This window comes from Dysidea avara, chromosome 15, assembly GCF_963678975.1.
Source record: "Dysidea avara chromosome 15, odDysAvar1.4, whole genome shotgun sequence".
NCBI classification, from domain to species: Eukaryota; Metazoa; Porifera; class Demospongiae; order Dictyoceratida; family Dysideidae; genus Dysidea; species Dysidea avara.
The window spans coordinates 4,794,484-4,815,275 of NC_089286.1; the positions used below are offsets into that span (position 1 = coordinate 4,794,484).

Below are 20,792 nucleotides of genomic sequence, written 5' to 3' on the forward strand. Positions count from 1 at the left end.
ACAAAAATAACACAGATCTGCCCAATTTTAAGCACAGGGCTAATTACGAAACAGATCAGGCGTGAGAACTAAGCTGAAAGAGTGAGAAGCAGAGGGTTAGGCGTGAGATTACTAGCCAAAGAGTGAGACTCACGCCTAATGCGTGAGAGTTGGCATGTCTGTTATAGTGACTACTGACTAACAATGTAACAAGGTGTGCAGTCTATACTGCTTAACAAATTGTATCGGTGAAGACAGTGCTTAAAACTTCGCACTTAAATATAATGAAACATGTAGTATTGTCTGCTCTTCCATTATGCTGCTGTCTAAGCTGTTCACTGTCATCATGCCTCTGCTTCTTCGGACGCCTCGATTTAGATTGCATACGTGCACACAAATAAGTGCATGTACCCAACTCAGCCTGGCCCTTCCTTTATTTGGGTCGCAGCAAAAAATGGCTTCCAAAATCGCTGGTGATCAGATGAAAGATTTCACCCTTAAGGGAGTTGTTCCCCTTGGAAAGGAGCTGGGACGAGGCGCCTATGGAAAAGTCTTCACTGTGAAGTATCTGGGGTTGGTTTGTGCGGCTAAAGAAATTCACTCTCTCCTCCTCGATGGGGTTGATCAAGTACAGAAGAAGGCGATCAAAGATAGCTTCGTTAGAGAATGTACATACTGTAACGTAATTCGCCATCCAAACATCGTGCAGTTCTTGGGCGTGTATTTCTCCTCAGAGCAGTCAGATCTCCCGATCATGGTGATGGAATTGATGGACACCAGCATTGCTTCCTTTGTGGAGAATAACCAGTCTAAAATCGCCCTGAACACTAAGGTAATCCATAGACATTATATTCTCCGTACCCACTAGTGCATGGGCATTTGCGAGGGGTCGCCAACACCCACGCAAATTTCTTATAATTGGATTTCTCAGATAGTAGCTACCCTTCGAGTATATTCAAGCATGGCATCCAAAACTTCATGCATGCTTTGTGCATGGGCACATGATGGCTGTGCCATGTGTGAGTATTGCTACTATCACATGCCACAAATGATAGTAGCAGTACTTTGCTGCTACTTTTTACAAGTAAAACTGGTACTGTTATTAGGACTTTACAGTGACCAGCACTGAAGGTCTGACAGCAACATGTGCTGCAGCCTTTGGGTTACCTAACCTAACAGCAACTGGAACTATAAACTTAAACATTACTTAACCTACAGTAGCTACAATAAGGTGAAACAGAAAATTGCACCTGATACTTTTCTTATAATACTGAAAAAAAAAACCTGTACCTTGTAACTATTGTCAAGATGCTAAGTGAGGAAATTCAACAACTTTCATGCAGTACATATGCCATTGTTTACTGCTGCATGCACTTTGTGTGTTAAGCCAATTTGTGTGATTTTGTTATTCAGTGATCTCAATGAGTTTAACCATACAAATATGTCACTAGCTATGTCTTGCTACATCAGATTATTCAGCATGTATACAATATTGTGCTAGTGAATTAATCCTTAATGACTCCTTACAGAACTATGTTACAGGTGTCCATTTTGCATGATGTGTGTCTTGGTTTGAGCTATCTTCATGGTCGAGATCCACCTGTGGTTCATCGTGACTTGTCATCTAAGAATGTTCTACTGAACAGTCATCTGGTGGCAAAGATCAGTGACTTGGGGCTAGCAAGAATGATACGAGCTGACAGCAAGCAGACAAGGAGTAGATTGACCACAGCCCCTGGAACACTTCATTTCATGCCACCGGAAACTTTAGACGAGGATGATCCAGTGTATGGTACTCCGGTAGATGTCTTCTCTTTTGCTGGAATAGCTCTTCATGTGTTCAGTGAAGAATGGCCAACCCCTAGTGCTCCAAAGAAACGCGATCCTCAGACAAAGAAGCTTGTGGCCCTCACAGAAGCTGGCCGACGTCAACAATATTTAGACAAGATGATTGGAGGAGCTGAAGTTACAACACTAAGGCAACTGGTGGAGAAGTGTTTGGATGATGACCCTGATGAGAGACCACCTATTCAGGAAGTGACAGAAATAATTGAACCACTAAAGGTACTGTGTTGTAGTTATAAACACATAAGTACAATTTTAAAATGCTTTAGTGACTTTAATAAATAGTATATAGGAATTCAACATCATTTTGCCAATTAAAGAAGCTGAAATATCTAAATGGCTGTATAGACTAGATACTGCAATTACTCGGATACTTGTTAAGTATTTTGGTATTAGAATAGTAAAAATGTATGATACCTTAGTATTCATTAAGATCATATGATCCATTGTTTATAAGCTCAAATCATATTATCATGGAATTTGATTTGGGAAGTTAATGCACTTTGCTTGTCAAGAACACTACATAACTAAAATACAACAGGCATAGCCAGAACCCCGGCCACCCGGACATCAATAATGTAATAGAGCAGTCAAGATTCGAGATACTCTAATAGAGTAGTTACAGTATTCAGAGAAAGCAGTGTAACAAGCTACGTATGTGTAGTTATAAATAAGGAGATATAATTGGTGGAGAGCAGCTATTATCAGCAGGTAGTGTAGTTACCTTTTTTTTGGTCTTTTGCTTACAGCTAAGCCCTGGCATCACCAAAAGTCTGGCTATGCCCCTGAAATACAACATGTGTATCATTGCTGTTATTTAAAAAGTTATTAAACTGGTATAAACATGTCACATGGTATGACTGCAAGTAACTAGTGTTCATGAGTACTTGATCATTCACACTAGACAGTATTTGAATACCAAACTCCATGCCCTAATTTAGATATTGCTTGTTAGATCTTATTCAAGCTAACATTCTTTAAAGGAGTTACTTCCCACTGTAACACAATGTCAATACTTTAACCTTACATGTTCATATTTTCAGAGACCACATGATTATGTTATTAAGCAGTACAGTAGTTACTGGTATACTTGTTACAACATATAGACCAGCCAGCTGGAGGTTAAGAAACTAGCCAATCAACTTCAAGGGACAAAAATATCATCTACTAGCCAGCCAGCTCCTGTTATGGTGAGTACTAATATGGCAATGTATTGTACCAGTAAGGATGCACATTAGCACAATTATTACTGGCATGCAGACAGTCCACTCCTGTGGGTGGTGTTTGCACCTGTACTTTAAGTTTTAAACTAGCCCTACTCACATTCATTCACACTTGGGCATGTACATAGTATAGGACATGTGAGTGGTGCTAAGGTCCTCAGGTTGTGTTGTGTAGGAGTTAGCTTTCTTTTTGTCACTAAACCTATAGGTTCAAGTGTGGTACAAATATTGTAACTCAATACAGTAAGTCCTGCACTGTAGGGCAGTTAAAATCTTTGTCTTTACTTAAATACCACGAGCCAATATTATGCTTGGTCTCCTCTTAGGGCACTTCACCTTGTGCTTATGGATCTTTTTTTTGTGCCATCATATCCAATGGGTGGTCTCCCTTAACTTAGACACAATGATATCAGGGACCTTACTGCTTCTCTGTTGCCTGAAGTCTGTTCTGCAGTCATTATTGAACCTGAGCTACAACCTGTCAATAATCCAGATGAGTACTCCCTCTCTACCTCAAATACTCAAGATGGTGCTCTTCTGGATGTTGTGATGAATGGTTTCTGGGGTGGTCAGTCAGAGAAGCGTTTTGTTGATATTAATAGTCTTAAATCATATGCTGCTTCCAACAAGTACTCCTCGTTGTCTGCAGGCTACAGGACATCAAACTGCATGCTTATCTCTTTTGTCCACCAAGTGGGGGAAATTTACTCTGTTACCCTGGGTTGGCTTCGCTGCTGTCTCTCTTTGTCTTTGCTGCGATCTACCATTGCCTGTATGCATCTGAGGTGCTTGGTCATCATCCAGCCATTTTGACAGAGCTCCACCCAAGTATAAGGAAAAATTAAGAATTTTAAGTTTGATCAGGGATCATAGAAAAAAAAGTAGAGGTCGCCTACACCTGCAGATGTACTTGTGGACATTTAATCCCTAATTCAGTCATGGGCATTAATGAAGTAGGGATTAAATGTCCACTAGTATATCCTGACAAATAAAATTAATAGAAAATGTATTGGGGAAGCCATAAAAGTGCTCAACAGTGAATATACTGAAATTTGGCATCAGCAAGGGATGATCATATCTAAAAGCTGATCAAGGGAGGCAGGTCATTCGCTTGCAGTGTTAAAAAGCACAAGTCAAGGTGTGTGAAGCCATATATGTGCAACATATAGTTTCTATTGCATTCAAGAGTATCCTGGAAAGCTGACTTATGCAAGGTAAATCCAGAGGAAGGACAGTCAACCAACTAGAGGCTCCCTTAACTGAAGCAAACTCCACAGCACATTGTAGTGGTGACTCAAAAATCTCATGTAAAGGTGAAGTCAGAGAAGAATAACCCTCAGCCTTCGACTGGCAAATTAAAGATTTCCTACTCAGTTGAGAGGCAGAAACCTTTGTAAAGCAAAGAGAATGATTAGAGATAAAAATACAAAGGGGCTCACAGATATTGTGGGAAACAGCAAACTCACTGTCACAGATAAAGGAGGGTCCAAGATCGTCCCAACAAGCAGGAAAGCAAAACAGCTTATGTATTGAGTCAGAAGGAGGTGAACAACCAGTGATAGTGGGAATGAAGACCTGGCCAATGACGTTGTCAAGTGGCTGAAGATAGGACAAAATACCAGGAACAGTATGACAAATGAACAGACACTGGCTAAAGAGCCTATGGGTGAAGGCACAATAGACAGCTTCAGCAATCTTAGACAGTTGCTTTACATCTTTAGACCAGACTTGAACCTTCTTACTCTGGATGTAGGACGTACCAAGGTAGGAGTGTCCATCACTAGTCACATTCACCTCAGAGTTGTTAAGGCAGTAGCTTCTCCTTGTAACTAGCCAGGGTATTTGAAGCATTAACAAAATGGCCAAAAGAAGGACCTACAGTGCAAGGAACCACTGGTACAATCTTTCAAGCTTACCACAGGCACATGTACCATCAGTATACCAACATCCACTGGCAATTACTTTAAAATTGGGATTGTTGCAAGAATACTGTGAAGGGTCACATTCCTAGGCTACCATACAATTATATTAATTCCCCTGGTTCAGTTGGAGAGACAGTGAAATGTGAGAGGTAATACAGAAATGCGAGACACCCCTTCACAGAAGTGCGACAGATATAACTCATAACTTTAAACCGGCAAACAATGTGTTAATTAACTGTGGTATAACCCACAAGCAGAGTTGGGGGTAACACGTTACAAATGTAATGCATTATGTAATAATATTACTTTTACAATAACGAGTAATATAACGCGTTACATAACAAAGTAGCGAGTAATATAACGCGTTACATAACAAAGTAGCGAGTAATACGTAATGGATATTACATCCGGAAATCGTAACACATTACTTCCTTTTAAGGTGCATTGTATCCAGGCTCGTGATTGATTGCATTTTGGGTCCAGACAAGACTGGAGATAGCATTATAGGCATGGACAAAGAATGATAGTGTATGGGGAGTGCCCTTGAGGCCAAGATACAACAACAAAGTATGTATTTGTGGCTGAATTACACCAGAGAAACGCATGTCTCGCTCGTGTCACTTGTAGTTGTAGGCTGGTAGCTTGAATTTAGAAGGTTGGACTTACTTTATAGTTTGTAACGAACAAATGTAGTATGTAATATTATTACTAGTTACAGCCCTCAGAGTAGCGAGTAATATGTAACTCATTACTTTTTTCAGTAAGTAATATGTAACTGTAGTGCACTACATCACGTAAAAGTAACAAGTAATATGTAACTAGTTACATTTTTAGTGTAACGACCCAAACTCTGCCCACAAGATCAACTGTCGTATTCTAAGCATAGCACACCATACATTATATTGTTGCAACAATTATTATACAACCAAGTACTAAAGATAATACAAAATGCGGTTAAAATTACATCATAAATAAAAAAATAATTAATGTTCTCAAAAACTACGAGGTTTAGAGACATGGGATAGATTCGCCTGTGAACAAATTAAGGCACAATCGTATAATCGTTGCGCCCATTCGTGCTGATGACTTGACCATACATGTAATTCTATAGAATGCCCGGTACCACACCCAGATTGCACGGAGGAGAAGATTAGCGAATGTCTGTGGAGTGAAAGTTAGTGAATGTCTGTGGAGTGACTGCAGGAGAACCAGAGGCCACTTTACACGTAAACAAGAAGATTACAAGTAAGTTTTTATGTTTGTATGTCTCAAGTCTCCATGCCAGTTGCCAGTGGATTCATTCATGCTAAGTAATGTAATTAAACAATACAAGAAAACATTAAAACACATGCCACACAAGTAAACAATCTTGTCTTGTGCAGCTGGCATGGCGAACTTCCTTTGTGCTGGTGTCGAATCTTTTTGCCTTCACCTGGCTTAGCTACTAGGCTCTGGCTGGCTTAGCTGTCTTCCTTTATCTGGTTCATCTGGCTTGCATACTCCTACAGTATTGTGTAGCTATCTCCTGCAAGTTAATTATAGTGTGTCACTCATCACTATGCCATTGCTACATAACTAATGAACTTTACTTAGCTCTAGTTGATGTTGATATACTGTGCTGTATATTGGCTAATAATTTTTATCTGGTGATGTTGCCTATAATGTATTGCTGCATACAATACTACAATAATGTATAGTTCTCTCCTGTATGTTTTGTATACAACATTAACAGAGAACTGAAAGTGTTCTCAAGCACTGGCCACATGCCGTTTTAAGTACTCTCATAGTCAACATGAGCTCAAACATGAGACAACTCTGCAACAACAAAAACTACAATAAACTTGAGGTAGCTATATGTGATCTGTGAAAATAATAATCGTGAATAATCCAGGTATTGAACCGTGAGAATAAAATCGTAAAAATGCTGTTTTGGTTTGAAACCGTGACAATTACATACCACAAATATTTCCATGCATACAGTACTTCTTTATTCTGGCCATTGTATCCATTTGTGTCTTTGTATCTACTAATTGTGTCCAGTGATAAGAAAATTGTTAGCAAGTTGTCACACAACATGATAACAGTACAATGGCAGTTTCTTCAGTTTGGTGCATGCAACTAGAAAACTTTGTGTAACAAACTCCTGAATGAGTGAAATTGATTCCCAACCCTAGGGAATCTCTGATACCTATATACTCCTTTATTAAAATGTCCTTGACTTGTTTCAGCTCAATAGCTTAACATTCCTTTTAGCTGTGGACTGTTTCTCAAGGTAATTATAATTATAAACAAGTCTTAATTTTACCACATCAAAAGCTGTGATCTCCAGCTGAAGACAATCTTTCCTGCCATGGCATTCTGTTAAGTGACAATGAGCCACAATTTTGATTCCAGTGATATCAAAGAGTTTGCCAACACTTACGTATTCCAACATATCACAAGCAACTCTCACTACCCACAGAGCAATGGTCTGGCATAAAGGACAGCGTAAATAATGAAAGGTCTGCTGTACCATATCACTGACCTATATTGCTTACCTACTGTGGTCTTCAACCTACAGCTAGGCTGAAGTTGCAATATTTACTCAACACGAATCGAATGCTCAAAACGTAGTTTCGTTCGTTCGCTCGAGACTAGCCGAAACATAGCTCTTATCGCACACCTCGCCTCTGGGTCAAATCCGGGTCTGACCCGGATTGCTATCTGGGTCAGTGGGTCATCCGGGTCAGCAGTAGTGACCCGGTTTCAACGCTGCTCCAGACATTCCTGACAGTTACATAACATCAACATCACCTCATACTACAGAGCCTCCAAGAGACAGAATTATGACTAGAACTCAAACAGGTACTGACATTAGACTTCCTAACAAATTGAGAGGTCAGGAGGGAGATGTGACAAAATGTACACACTGGTTAGATAGAAACCTACATCATACACTGTTTACTATGTATTCATAATCGATTGTAATTTAATTACATGTATCAACACATTATTTATGATCTTGTAACAGTTAAACACAGTTGTTGTTGTAAAATACCAACTAGTAAATACACATACTTTAGTAAACATCTATATCAAACAGTGTGGTAGTACTGTTTAGTATGATTCATACCTATAATGACGGGCGCCACCAAAACGATGAATAATAATCATATTAGAATGCCACATCTAAAAACCATCATAAAAATATCGTATGTGATGAAATCACCTTTATGGAATATATGTGGCCATTCAACATCAAATACAGTGTTGAAAACAAGGAAGCAGCTGGATATTAAATTATTTTAAATCACCATAACTCAAATTTTGGCCTGCCAGTCAGCCAGCCAGTCGCAAGGTTGGTAGCTAAATGAAGCAGTGAATGGCCACCATTTTATGCCACAACAACAAACTCACGGGGGAAATTGTCCACTTTGTGGTTCTAATGCCATTTGTTTTGTCTTCAAATAAATGGTTATGCCAGGAAACCAAATCAAGATATTAATTTTCTGTATTGATGCCACGATACTATTGAGGTGATTTGCAGAATGTAGTATTCCTGGTAGTATCAGGCAGCAGCTAAGCCATGCTTATAATACAATTGCAATGGGCCACATCTTCTTAAATGATCAGATCACACCACCATACCTCTAATAATCAATCTAAATAATCAAGGCATTGTACCACACCTCCTCTTAACAATCTATATTTTACTTGAACACAATTAGCGCACCCCTTATTGGTTTAGCTGTATTTATAATAACAGCACAGTGAAAATAAGAAATAGTGACTATGTGTCAGTCTTGAGATACTGTAAAACAGCAGTCTAGTGGAGCAGATATGTAACGTAAAGTGACCAAGATGTTCACTTCTGGAAGAAAGCATGAAATTTGATATTTTGGGATTTTAGAACATGCTGATTCCAACTTTTAGAGTAACTACTTCATCAAAACAAAGCTTCCTGCTTAAATTTGAGCTCAGAATGGGTGTGGTCAAGATTTTTAAGTTAATACGAAGACATTGTTTTTTTGCTTTAGTAGATTCTAAAAATACATTCATTAGTGAACTTAATACGTACATATAACATACTATTTTTGCTCAGTGAATTGTCCACTGCAATAGCACAACTGTGTACAATTTAAGTTGGCCTTGCAGCATAAACAGTGTCCAAGACAGCATTTCTTGCAGTTACGCTTTGATCATTTCTCTGCATTCTTTTAATAATGGTATCCATTTTCCATCTATGTCCTTCTGCCAACCCCAATCCGCAGGACTTGGAAGAGTTGGCTTTGCTATCAGTGCTTGTCCCCAAATATAGCCTGCTTGGAACTATGCACGTTTTAAATGCTGATATAGAGCTTCTGTAGAAGGAAGAAGATTTTCCAACTTTCTATTTCCATAAGAAAAGAGTTGCTTCCTTGCAGCATTTACAGTAACAAATTGTAAAGTATGGCTGCACAATGAAACCACAAATCTTTCTATTTCTTTCATATCATCATCAGCATTTGCCTTTGGAGTCTGATAAAGGTGACCAAATAGAGTTGTTAGGACCTCCAAACCTCCCAAACAGTTTTCTTTTCTATGCCACACAAAGATGAGATTGTATCATGACCTGAGAAAGCATGCATGAGCAACAAACCCTTGTACCAATCATCACCAAGCTCAGCAGCAATTGTATGGACTGCAGTGTACCTGAAATTTTTGTTGTGACCAAATGTTAACCAGATTTTACATCCCTCTAACACTCTGGTGGTAGCAATGGCAAGTACATCTGTGTCAGTTGTATGCACCATAATCTTCTTCAGACCAGCACAATACACTGGTCAGCTTCTTCTTGTGTGCAAGACTGAAGAACAGACACATCTAATGTGCTGGTTCACACTTTCTCCTTGGCCTCAGGTGTCACAGCAGATTCAATGGCTGAGGCAAGAAACTGAAAGAGCTCAGTTTTGTTGGAATCAACATGGAAAATTAGTTGTGAGAAATATGTATTCTCTCAGATACACACAAATGATTTCCAGTACCACGGCACTCTCTTGTATGTGCCTTTAAGCTGTCTGCAGTGCAAAGTCCCACACTACATCTATTTGCTGGACAATCTGAAGTTGCTTGAAGATATAGGGTAAGAGCATTTTGTCTGCATAATCCTTGAATGACTTTACAGCAGAAGCTATATTCTTTGTCTCCAATGTGTGAACAAGAGCAAGATTTTTACATCTACTTCAGGTGATGAATTTGGGTGTTGTGTCATAGGCTCCAGACATTTCAGCAAATCTGCTTTGTTTCCATGATGCATTAAATTATTCTCAGCTAGAGATGGTGGCCAAACATGATTTTCATGCTCAAAAATACATCCATCTTCCTTTCTCTGACCTGACCAGAAAAGTACATTCTCAAAAAACAATTCCAGGTCACTCTTTATGCTGGAGATTTTTACTTTTGTTTTGGATGATCTCTTTCCTTGCCCTGATTTGAATAGAGTTAGAATGTTTTTTGGTATAGTGTCATGGATTGATTTAGTCATGTTGATCATGCGGTCATCAACAAAAGCCTTGTACTGAACTTTTTCCGGATCTTCAGCTTCCCTAACACTTTGAACAACTTTATTAGCCATAATATGTTTGTGTCAACAGCAAATAAATCTGAGCTTGTTTCTGTAGAAGTGTATATACATATATGTATGTTGTGCATAAACTAGAATAAAGTGTGTCTCATGATCAACCACGCTGTATCTTACAGATGGCACAATTAGCAAATGATCCCAATCAAGCCAATATGGCACAACAGACTCTATTGTAACTAGAGGCCCCTGATGATGTGCCAGTATATCAGCGGTGTGGCATTGGCACAGTGATCAGTCTATAATGTTATGCATACAGCTATGCACAACACACAGGAGATAGTTACACATTGTTGTATATGCAGCACTGCATCGGCTTCTTGTTTATTACAGACTCACAGTAGAGTAGTAGTTAAGCCAGGTGGAAAATAATTCCAGCCGCTAGCAAGCCAGATGAAGCATGAAGATGTATAATACAACTACAAGTATTACATTACTCATTACCTTGTTGTTCACGAGTGAATCTGCTGGTTGTTTACGAGCAAATTAGCTGCATCCCAGCTGGGAAGCTGGGCATCAGCTGGTTGTTCACTGGAGCGCATATCCTGCATACAAAATACACAGTTACAAACATTTAAACTTACTTGTAATCTTGTTGTTTATGTGTAAAGTGGCCTCTGACTCTCCTGCAATCACTCTGCGGATGTTTAACAATCTTCTCTAGGGTCCCCAATGTAAAAGTCGACTTTCACTAAACAATTTCTTTACTACTGCAGGATACTTAGCTTGTTGTACTGATATTTGAACAAATCAGAAGCCGCAAGTCTTTTAGATTGAGAAATCGGCACATCGTATTTTCGCTAATTTCTTGATTTGCAGTAAAAACATGGATTTGTAAGTGCAGCTTCTTGCAGAGGACTGAGTCGAACTTTCTTATTAGCTGTATGTTATCTTAAGTTGTTGTGCTGTGCAAACGTGCATAGTAATGGGTAAACGTCTAGCTGGGTGGCTTACAATGGCTCATTTTTGTGTCTACAAAATCATGAAAATGTGTTTGAGTTGCTCTGGTTCCTACCATGAGAGAAGCCAGATCTTCCTCACAGCATGGTGGATGTTCCCTCAGTCTATAATGCAAGTTTGAAAAGAATCCTAAACTGTATGCTATCTGGCTGGTGACGACGAAATATTACGGTGATTTTACGAAAACTAATGTAGCCCACTGCTCGTGTAATTGGAACTACTTTATTAATTATGTGTTAATTGCAACACTAACCACTTACACTTTAAATATATCAAACCGGATGGCACGAAGCTGCAGCTGCTTTGGTGGCAGAGATCACCGACGGCCAAAATTGGTGATAAAATATTTCAACATCACCAGCCAGATAGCATACATCCTTGGATTCCTTCCATCTTTGCAGTATAGACAAAGTAAGCATCCACACCATGTGGTGAGGAAGATCTGGCTTCTCTCGTCGTAGATGGTAGTGCATTCAAAACAATTTTTTTACGATGCTGCTTTGAAGAAAACAACTTTGTGCAAGCAATACAGCCAGACATTTGTCAATAACTATGCACGTTTGCAGAGCATAGCAAGCCTAGATAATGCCTAGCAAATAAAAAAGCTCAAACCATTTCTTTGACAGTAGCTAGAAATTGACCTAGGCCTAGCTTGGTCAGTTTCTAGCCCCGGTTTCTAGCTACTGTCAAAGAAATGGTTTGAGCTTTTTTATTTACTAGGTGTTATCTAAAGGCTTGCTATGCTCTGCAAACGTGCATAGTTATTGACAAATGTCTGGCTGTATTGCTTGCACAAGGTTGTTTTCTGCAAAGCAGCATCATAAAAAAATGTTTTGAACGCACTACCATCTACGACGAGAGAAGCCGGATCTTCCTAACCACATGGTGACACGGTTGGATGCTTACTTAGTCTATACTGCAAAGATGGAAGGAATCCAAGGATGTATGCTATCTGGCTGGTGATGTTGAAATATTTTATTGTCAATTTTGGCCGTCGGCGATCTCTGTCACCAAGGCAGCTGCAGCTTCGTGCCATTCGGTTTGATATATTTAAAGTGTAAGTGGTTAGTGTTGCAATTAACGCATAATTAGTACAGTAGTTCCAATTACACAAGCAGTGGGCTGCATTATTTTTCATAAAAGCACCGTAATATTTCGTCATCACCAGCCAGATAGCATACAGTTTAGGATTCTTTTCAAACTTGCATTATAGACTGAGGGAACATCCAGTTGCATGACCATGCTGTGAGGAAGATCTGGCTTCTCTCGTGGTAGGAGCCACAGCAACTCAAACACATTTTTCATGATTTTGCAGACACAAAAACGAGCCATTGTAAGCCACCCAGCTAGACGTTTACCCATTACTATGCATGTTTGTACAGCACAACTAACATACAGCTAATAAGAAAGTTCGACTCAGTCCTTTGCAAGAAGCTGCACTTACAATTCCATTTTTTACGGCAAATCACAAAATTGGCGAAAATACAATGTGTCGATTTCTCAATCTAAAAGACTGACGGCTTCTGATTTGCACTGGTTCAAATATCAGTACAACAAGCTAAGTATCCTGCAGTAGTAAGGAAATTATTTGGTGAAAGTCAATTTTTTCATTGGGGACCCTATCTTCTCCTTCGCACAATCTGTATTTAAGTAAGGGCGTGGTGCTGGGCGTTATATAGAATTACATATACGGTCAAGTCATCAGCACGAACGGGCGTACTTATTATATGGTTGTGCCTTCATTCACAGACAAATCTATCCCCACTTAGTTCATGTCTCTAGGCCTTGTGATTTTCTCGCACATTATTTATTTATTCATTATTATTTTATTATGTAGCTAATTTTAACCGCATTTCGTATTATTCTTAGCACTTGGTTATATAATTATTATTATTATTATTAATAACACTTTACAGTGACCAGCACTGAAGGTCTAACAGCAACATGTGCTGCAGCCTTAGGATTACCTAACTTAATTTCAAGGACTTGAACTTAACGACTTATAGCTGATAAGGTGTAACAGAAAAGAGGCCAAAGTAAGGAAAAAGAATCCCTCTAACCCTAGGATTCAAACCATTAATTCTGGTGACATCCTTTCTTTTGATGCGGTATGCGTGGGTTCATAATGTTACAAAAAAAAGTAAACAAACAAGTTTAAGAAAAGAATAAAGAATTTTAAATTCAATTAGGAATCACAGAAAAAGTACACCTGCAGATATACTAGTGAACATTTAATCCCTAATTCAGTCTTGGTCTTGGGATATAGACTGAATTAGGGATTAAATGTTCACTAGTATATCTGCAGGTGTAGGTGACCTCCCTTGTTTCCCTCTTTTTTTCTATAATCCCTAATCAAACTTGAAATCCCTAATTTTTCCTTAAACTTGTGTGTGCATAAATTAGAACAATATATTAACACTTTTTACTCACAAAAATAAATGACATCTTAATGCAAAAACAGTTTGGCTATACAAAAAGAGCATGTCCACAAAAATAAAAGTACTTGTGAATAAAAGAGCTGATATCTAGTGTGGCCAAGTATGTTTTGTAATCTCTCATTGGTCCTTTGTCATTGACTTGTACATTCTTGTTGCATAATTCATTTAAACTCTAAGTGGCTAGTAATTTGGTTGCCTTTTTCAATAGTCAGTGTACAGAATAAATGTGGCCTAATTAGAGTTAAAATATATTAATTAGAAATGCAACAAGACTGCACAAGTCAATAATTAACCCGTAAACCCACAGAGAGCTTTTTGGAAATACGTGTGTACACAATATGGGCACGCATGGCAACACTAGGTGGGGTATCTTAATTCTTACAGCCTACTACAAATACACATAGATTAAAAGTGTGTATACTGGGCTACTTGGAAAAGGCAAATAAACACTGTAACTACATTGGCTTACTTGTTATGAAGCAGTGAACAGTGATGAGTCGTGTATCCATGTTTCTAAAATCTTGCCACATGTTTAATTTTGATTGTGGGTTTACTCACGTGAGTCATATATGGCCTGATGCAAAATGTGACGAAGAATTGAATGGCAGTTGTTGCAAAGCAATAGGATCAACTACCATCGAGTTATTGATCATTTTATAAAGGTATGTAAAGGATTTGTATGTTTCCTTACCAAAAAGTTATTTTCACGGCTAGTTTTGGCCTCACCATTTAGCGTTAGGGTAAAACCCTAGGTATCATTTTAATCCTTGCTATATCACAAGTGAAATGACATAAATTGCTTAGCCATAGGATGGACGCTTCTAAAGTTACAGTGCTTTGTGCGAAGCATGCATATTTATTAAGTTTAAATCCAGTTTTCTGGATTATGCGGGTTTAAGGGTTGAGGAGTTTTTGATATCAGCTCTTTTAATCAGGAGTTATTTTTTTACTTTCATGGATGCAACCTTTTTGTATATCCAAAGCTTATTGCATGGGTTTATTTGTTCAGTTTGCTGAGTTATACTGCTCATTATACTTACTGTTAAGGGTGGCATTGAGGTAGATCATGTGATCCACATTAACACAATTTCCTCTCTTAGGAGTCACCAACTTTGGTGGAAGCTTTACAGACTAAACAGAACCACCTGAAATGGGATAAGTGTGCTGATCTGCCAAGCAAATTGTATGCAGCCTCTGTTGCAGTGGATGGCAGCAATGTCTATGTTTCTGCTGGTAGTGGTCCTGAGGATGAGACTAAGAACAATGTGTACCATTATAGCATTACACATGATCAATGGAATACACTCCCTCCATCTGGTCATCGATTTGGAGTGCTGTGTATGGTGGATAATAAATTGTCCATATTTGGTGGTAGTGATCCATTTACCCGCAAGCGTCACAACATGGTATCCTCCTACAAAAGAGACACTGACAGTTGGATTAACTACTACCCTAATATGATACAGAAGAGGCTGAAGCCAGGTGTGGTCACCCATGGTGATCATGTGATTGTTATGGGGGGAGAATATGAGTTAAAGAAATCCCTTGACAGCATTGAGATATTGAATTGGCAACAGTTATCACCATGGAGAGAAGTGTCTACCAAACTACCTTCCCCAATGTGGGCCATCACTCCCACAATTTCAGGAGAAGATCTACTCATAGTGGGATATGAAGCTGCTGGTGGAAGCCGTACAAATGGATCATATCGTATACTATTAGCTAATATCACTTCAAAATCATCAGATCAAGTAGACAGTCACTGGGAGAAGCTGCTGCCTGCCCCAAATATCTATACAGCCACTGTACCATACTCCAACCCACCTCTGATTGTTGGTGGCCGTGGTCCTGCTAGGCAAGGTAGTGTTCCTACGTCAGATATCAGACTATATGACACTTTAAAGAAGTTATGGGTACAAGTGGATTCTCTATCTAGCGCCAGGTCCAATGTTGGAGTAGCAACCATCAACAATAACACTATAATAGTCATTGGAGGGAACAGTGGTGGAGTGGGTATTGAAGGAGCCAAGGCATTCTCCATGTGTTTAGTAGAGATTGGACATATTATTTGTAACTATAACCATTAGTTACTCTACTGCACGTGTACTGAACTACGTATTATTTTTATGCTCCATTATAGTGTATAGCAATCCATGCTATGTGCCTTGCTATGATCTGATTATTAAGAAGGGAGGCTATATAGTATAGCGGCGTAGCCCCCAAAATTGGCAATATTGTGCACTTTTTCATAAAGCCATGAAACTTTCTACATAAACAGTACTCCTCAATACATGTATTTTTAGATATAGTGCCATGGCTGATTTGACCTTTGGTGACCTTTACGGCCATTTTTGTACACAAAATTGATCATTTTTGTCTTTAACTCCCTGAGGCAGTAATTAACTTGTTATTGTTAAAGCATGGTACCAAGCAAACGATCTTGCCAATAGAAACAACTTGGTTTTTATTTGAAGTCAATAGGTGATTTCATTACAAAGTTATGATCATTTTATTAGCTGCAAAATTTGATAAATTTATGCATAATTATCTGCCCACAGGTAATTCACACCTCGAGGGCAGGTAAATATATCAAATTTTGTAGCTAATAAAAAAATGATCATAACTTTGTAATGAAATCATCTATTGACTTCAAATAAAAACTATGTTGTTTCTATCAGCAAGATCTTTTGTGTAGTACCATGTTTTAACAAGTTAATTACTGCCTCAGGGAGTTAAAGACAGAAATGATCAATTTTCTGTACAAAAATGGCCATAAAGGTCACCAAAGGTCAAATCAGCCATGGCACTATATCTAAAAATACATGTATTGAGGAGTACTATTTATGTGGAAAGTTTCATGGCTTTATGAAAAGTGCACGATGTTTTGGTTGTGCCGCCATACTAATAACTCCTTTCCTTTTCCAACAGTACTTACCTAAATCATTATACTGATCAACAGCAGCTTATGTAATAAAGTATGCAGTAACTAATAACTAACACAAACTATGTCTATAAACATTACTATACCTATTTTATTTTCAAGGAGTAGACTATAAACATCACTATACCTATTTTAGTTTCAAGGAGTAGACTACCAGTGCTTCATTGCTTTGAGTACGGTAGATCCTTAGTTGTCCCACTTATCTGACCATCATTTATCTGTACCCTTGCAATACCCAAAATTGGAAATAACTGCTTTATTAGAGTATTTTGTATGCATTCATATGTGTTCTATTAGAATATTTCAACAGAACTTTGTATAATAAATGTATGGACTTCAGTTATCTGAACACTTTTACCATTGCCTGAGACACACTGGGGTTCGGATAACCGAGGTCAACTAGTACTGTACTTGGTAATTGTGGGTTACATCTCCATAGTTATGAAGTTTCATTGTGGGTTTTGCTTTTGTTGTATGAGCTGTATCAAGAGTAAATAACCTCCCTCTATTATTAACTCTTGGCTGTATGGTAACTCTTCTCATGGTAAACCACTGTTAAAACAGAACAAACAGATTTATTGCACTTCTTTCAACTAGTAACAATTAACTTTATTTATAGACAGCATCATTAGGTGTTGACAGTTTTAATTCAATTTCTATATTGCTTTGCGTGCTGACTATTTACATACCAATTTGATCAATGCACTGGAATACTGTTGACATACACATATGAATGGGCTGGCATAGCCTATTTATATCACATTGTGCTATAATTATGGCATCATTACAATTTAGAAATAGTTTCTGTTCCAGTAGTCAGTGACTGATGAGCCCAGCCAACCTCTGCTGCCAAAGGCCGAATCTGTGCCTTCTGTTGATACAAGTAGCACAACCAGTTAGCCCATAAGTGATGATAATATTTCACAAGATGATGGTGATGAGGCTGGGCCATCAGAAGAAGCATTAACAACTGAACATCTCAAGGAGAGGGCTGTATTGAAGAACAAGCTACCACAGAAGAAGTGAGATTCATTGATGAGGTATCTGTCAGCTTGGAGCATAGTTTGATTCATCTATAACCTGTGGTGATTTCCATCAAGTAATGCAGCTTAAGGCTAGGAGAGAAAGTGAACTAAGTGATAAGTGACCATAAAAAATTCTCTACTGTACCATCACTTTATACCAAATGTTAACTAAAAGTTTCCAGCACAAATTTGGAAAGCACTTTCAGAGAAGCTTGTTGACGGAGTACAAATGCTTAGCTTATTTTTAAAGTGCAGAGGATGGGACGGGTATTGTGTGCAATTTGCTCAAGTAGAAGTATCAGGACAACAGTTAGGCATATATGCTTGTTAATCGACCACTTACCAACTTAAAACATGCTCAAATAAGCACTTCAATTAAAAGTCTCATCTTTCCACAAAAGCTTTCTCTAACATAATGGCCAATAAAGCTGTGTCAATCAATCAGCAAGTCAATACTCATGTTCAGGTGTCTAAAACAGTAGCTTCATATTGCTTGAAACTTCGCTCTACTGCAGTTACTGTAATTTTCTGTGGACAACAAGCAATTGCATTACAAGGTCGTTGTGATGATCGGTCAACCATAAATGATCCTTCTGATAGCTGCAGCAAGTTATTGCTACAGTTTGCATAGATTCTGGTGATTGTGTTTTTAACGAACACCTTTAATCTGCAAGCAAAATGCTTTATACACTAGCAAAACAAAAAAAAGCATAACATGAGTTTTGGCTGTCAACTTCCAGGACATTTGAACAATCCTAAATAGTGAACTTTTACCTAATCTTAGTGTTTATCACGAAGAATACTGGTTTCTCTAACAACTGAAGTTGCCATGTACGTCAATTTACAGTGCTAGTAGCTATATATTGATTAGAAGAGAGCGAGATGACCACCTCACAACCCCCTACCCCTAGTGAGATGCAAGAACAATACAAGTCTTGCTGTAATTAGCAACTAGTTATTGTAGCTAGTAGCTATAGATTTCCATTTTTAGTCTAGTAAATATGGCTCAATATAGGGGGGAAGGGTTTTTTGAACAGAGATCAAAAACCAAGTTTTCAAGGTTTTCATGTTTTTTTTGGAATTGATAATGTGTAACTCTTGACAGAAAATTTTAAGTTTTGTCAAACAAAGTGTTGGAGTTCCACTGCTGACTGAGTACAACGATGACATTCATTTAGAAACTTGCTTGGTAGCTCAGGTAAGTTGGTTTGGAAATTGCGGAGCAAATGTTGGTGGCCTGCCAGTATATTGGACGTACCCACCAGTAGGTAGATTGGTTGGATAACTTGGCATTTAAGCCAACCAAGTGTCGATGGCCCCCAACAGTAGGTAGGTTGGTTGGAAAACTTGGCATTTAAGCCAACCAAGTGTTGGTGGCCCTTGTTGGAAAGCTTGAAATTTCAGCAACTAAGTGTTGGTGGTTTGATTGGTTGGGAAACTTTATGATTTTCCAACAAAGATATAAATGTTAGTAAAGGTAGTGTACAGCTGAACTGGCATAGAGGTTTTTAGATTTTGAGAAAGATAATAATTCCACAAGGAAAGAACCGATTGCCACTAAACTCTAATATGTATAACTTTAGTCCATGTTAGTACCATGATAAAACTTTGGAGTCTGAAATGTACACCAGCTGGCAGACACAGCTCACTAAAGTTCATTTACTACAGCGACCACTATTTCAGGACACCTTATATCTGGCAACTATAAGTTACCTTTAATGCATCTGCAGTCAGGCCCATAGTCAGAAGGCCCTGAAGAACTCCACAACCACCCTCTTAGAGAAAAGATCCACAATTTCAGTAAAAAAAGGTTCACAATGTTAGTAAAAGGTCCACAATTTTGGTAGCTAATATTAGTATACAAGTGTGCTGGTCACTGTAAAATGCTAATAATAAACACTTTAGGTTTAATCCATCCCTCCTGGAGGAAGACTGAGTGTGGACCCAACTAGACATTGGGTGACCTGCAGTTCGAATCCTGGGGTTGGAGGGATTTTTTTCCCCTTACTTTGGCCCCTTTTCTGTTACACCTTATCAGTCAGTAAGTCAAGTCCCATACTGCAGATAACTGCTAAGCAAAATTAGAATAGTTTAAGGTCACAAAAATTGTATGTACAGTAGACCCTGTCTTAGCGGCCACCTCTCGAAAGACCAAGTTAAAATTCCCCTATAGTGAAGCACTTCTACACTAATTCAAATGTATAAAGCCTACACACACTGTGTTGGACATGCACTGTTTTGTACATGCCCCATTAGTAGGTAGTCCCGTTGGTGATTGTACTTGGTTGTGTTTGCCCCGGGCCTAGTAATAATAATAATTCACAACTGGCAAGCCACCAATATAAAATGAGACATGATCACGTTGCTCGCTATATACATTGGCTTCTTTCTAAAAAGTATGGACAGGACTGTGACCGCGAGTGGTGGAAACATGTACCAGCTACAGTTGTTGAGACAAATTCGGTTAAAATTTTGTGAGACATAATTATACTGTGACAGAGTTATTAGTGCCCGGAGACCAGACATCACTATTGTTGATAAAGTTAAGAAGAAGGTATCATTTGTAGACATCTCAGTTCCTGCTGATAAAAGAGTGAATGAAAAAGAAAATGAAAACATTTCAAAGCACAGAGATTTGAGAATTGAAGTTGAGCGCCTATGGAATATGAGAACTAGTGTTGTTCCTATAGTTGTTGGAGCATTAGGAGCTGTTTTCACACATTTTAAGATGTTTGTTAAGAGACTTGATTTGCCTGAATTGAATTGGTATCTACTTCAAAAGTCTGCTCTGTTGGGAACTGTATCCATTCTCAGACAAGTTCTTCAGCTCTCAGGTGCAGGGCACACCCGAGCTGATTGA

The 20,792-nt window shown here is 38.5% G+C and overlaps 2 protein-coding genes across 2 annotated transcripts; both read left to right on the forward strand.

The window, feature by feature from the left end:
• Window positions 1-389: 389 nt before the first annotated feature.
• On the forward strand, window positions 390-16,140 carry LOC136246134 (probable serine/threonine-protein kinase DDB_G0271402). The gene is made up of 4 exons (XM_066037591.1): window positions 390-811; window positions 1,522-2,043; window positions 2,931-3,014; window positions 15,067-16,140. The coding sequence occupies exons 1-4, from the start codon at window positions 434-436 to the stop codon at window positions 16,051-16,053; spliced, it is 1,971 nt and encodes a 656-aa protein (XP_065893663.1). The 5' UTR covers window positions 390-433; the 3' UTR covers window positions 16,054-16,140.
• A 4,190-nt stretch (window positions 16,141-20,330) lies between these two features.
• On the forward strand, window positions 20,331-20,792 carry LOC136245226 (uncharacterized). Its single transcript, XM_066036719.1, has 2 exons — window positions 20,331-20,395; window positions 20,441-20,792. The coding sequence occupies exons 1-2, from the start codon at window positions 20,331-20,333 to the stop codon at window positions 20,790-20,792; spliced, it is 417 nt and encodes a 138-aa protein (XP_065892791.1).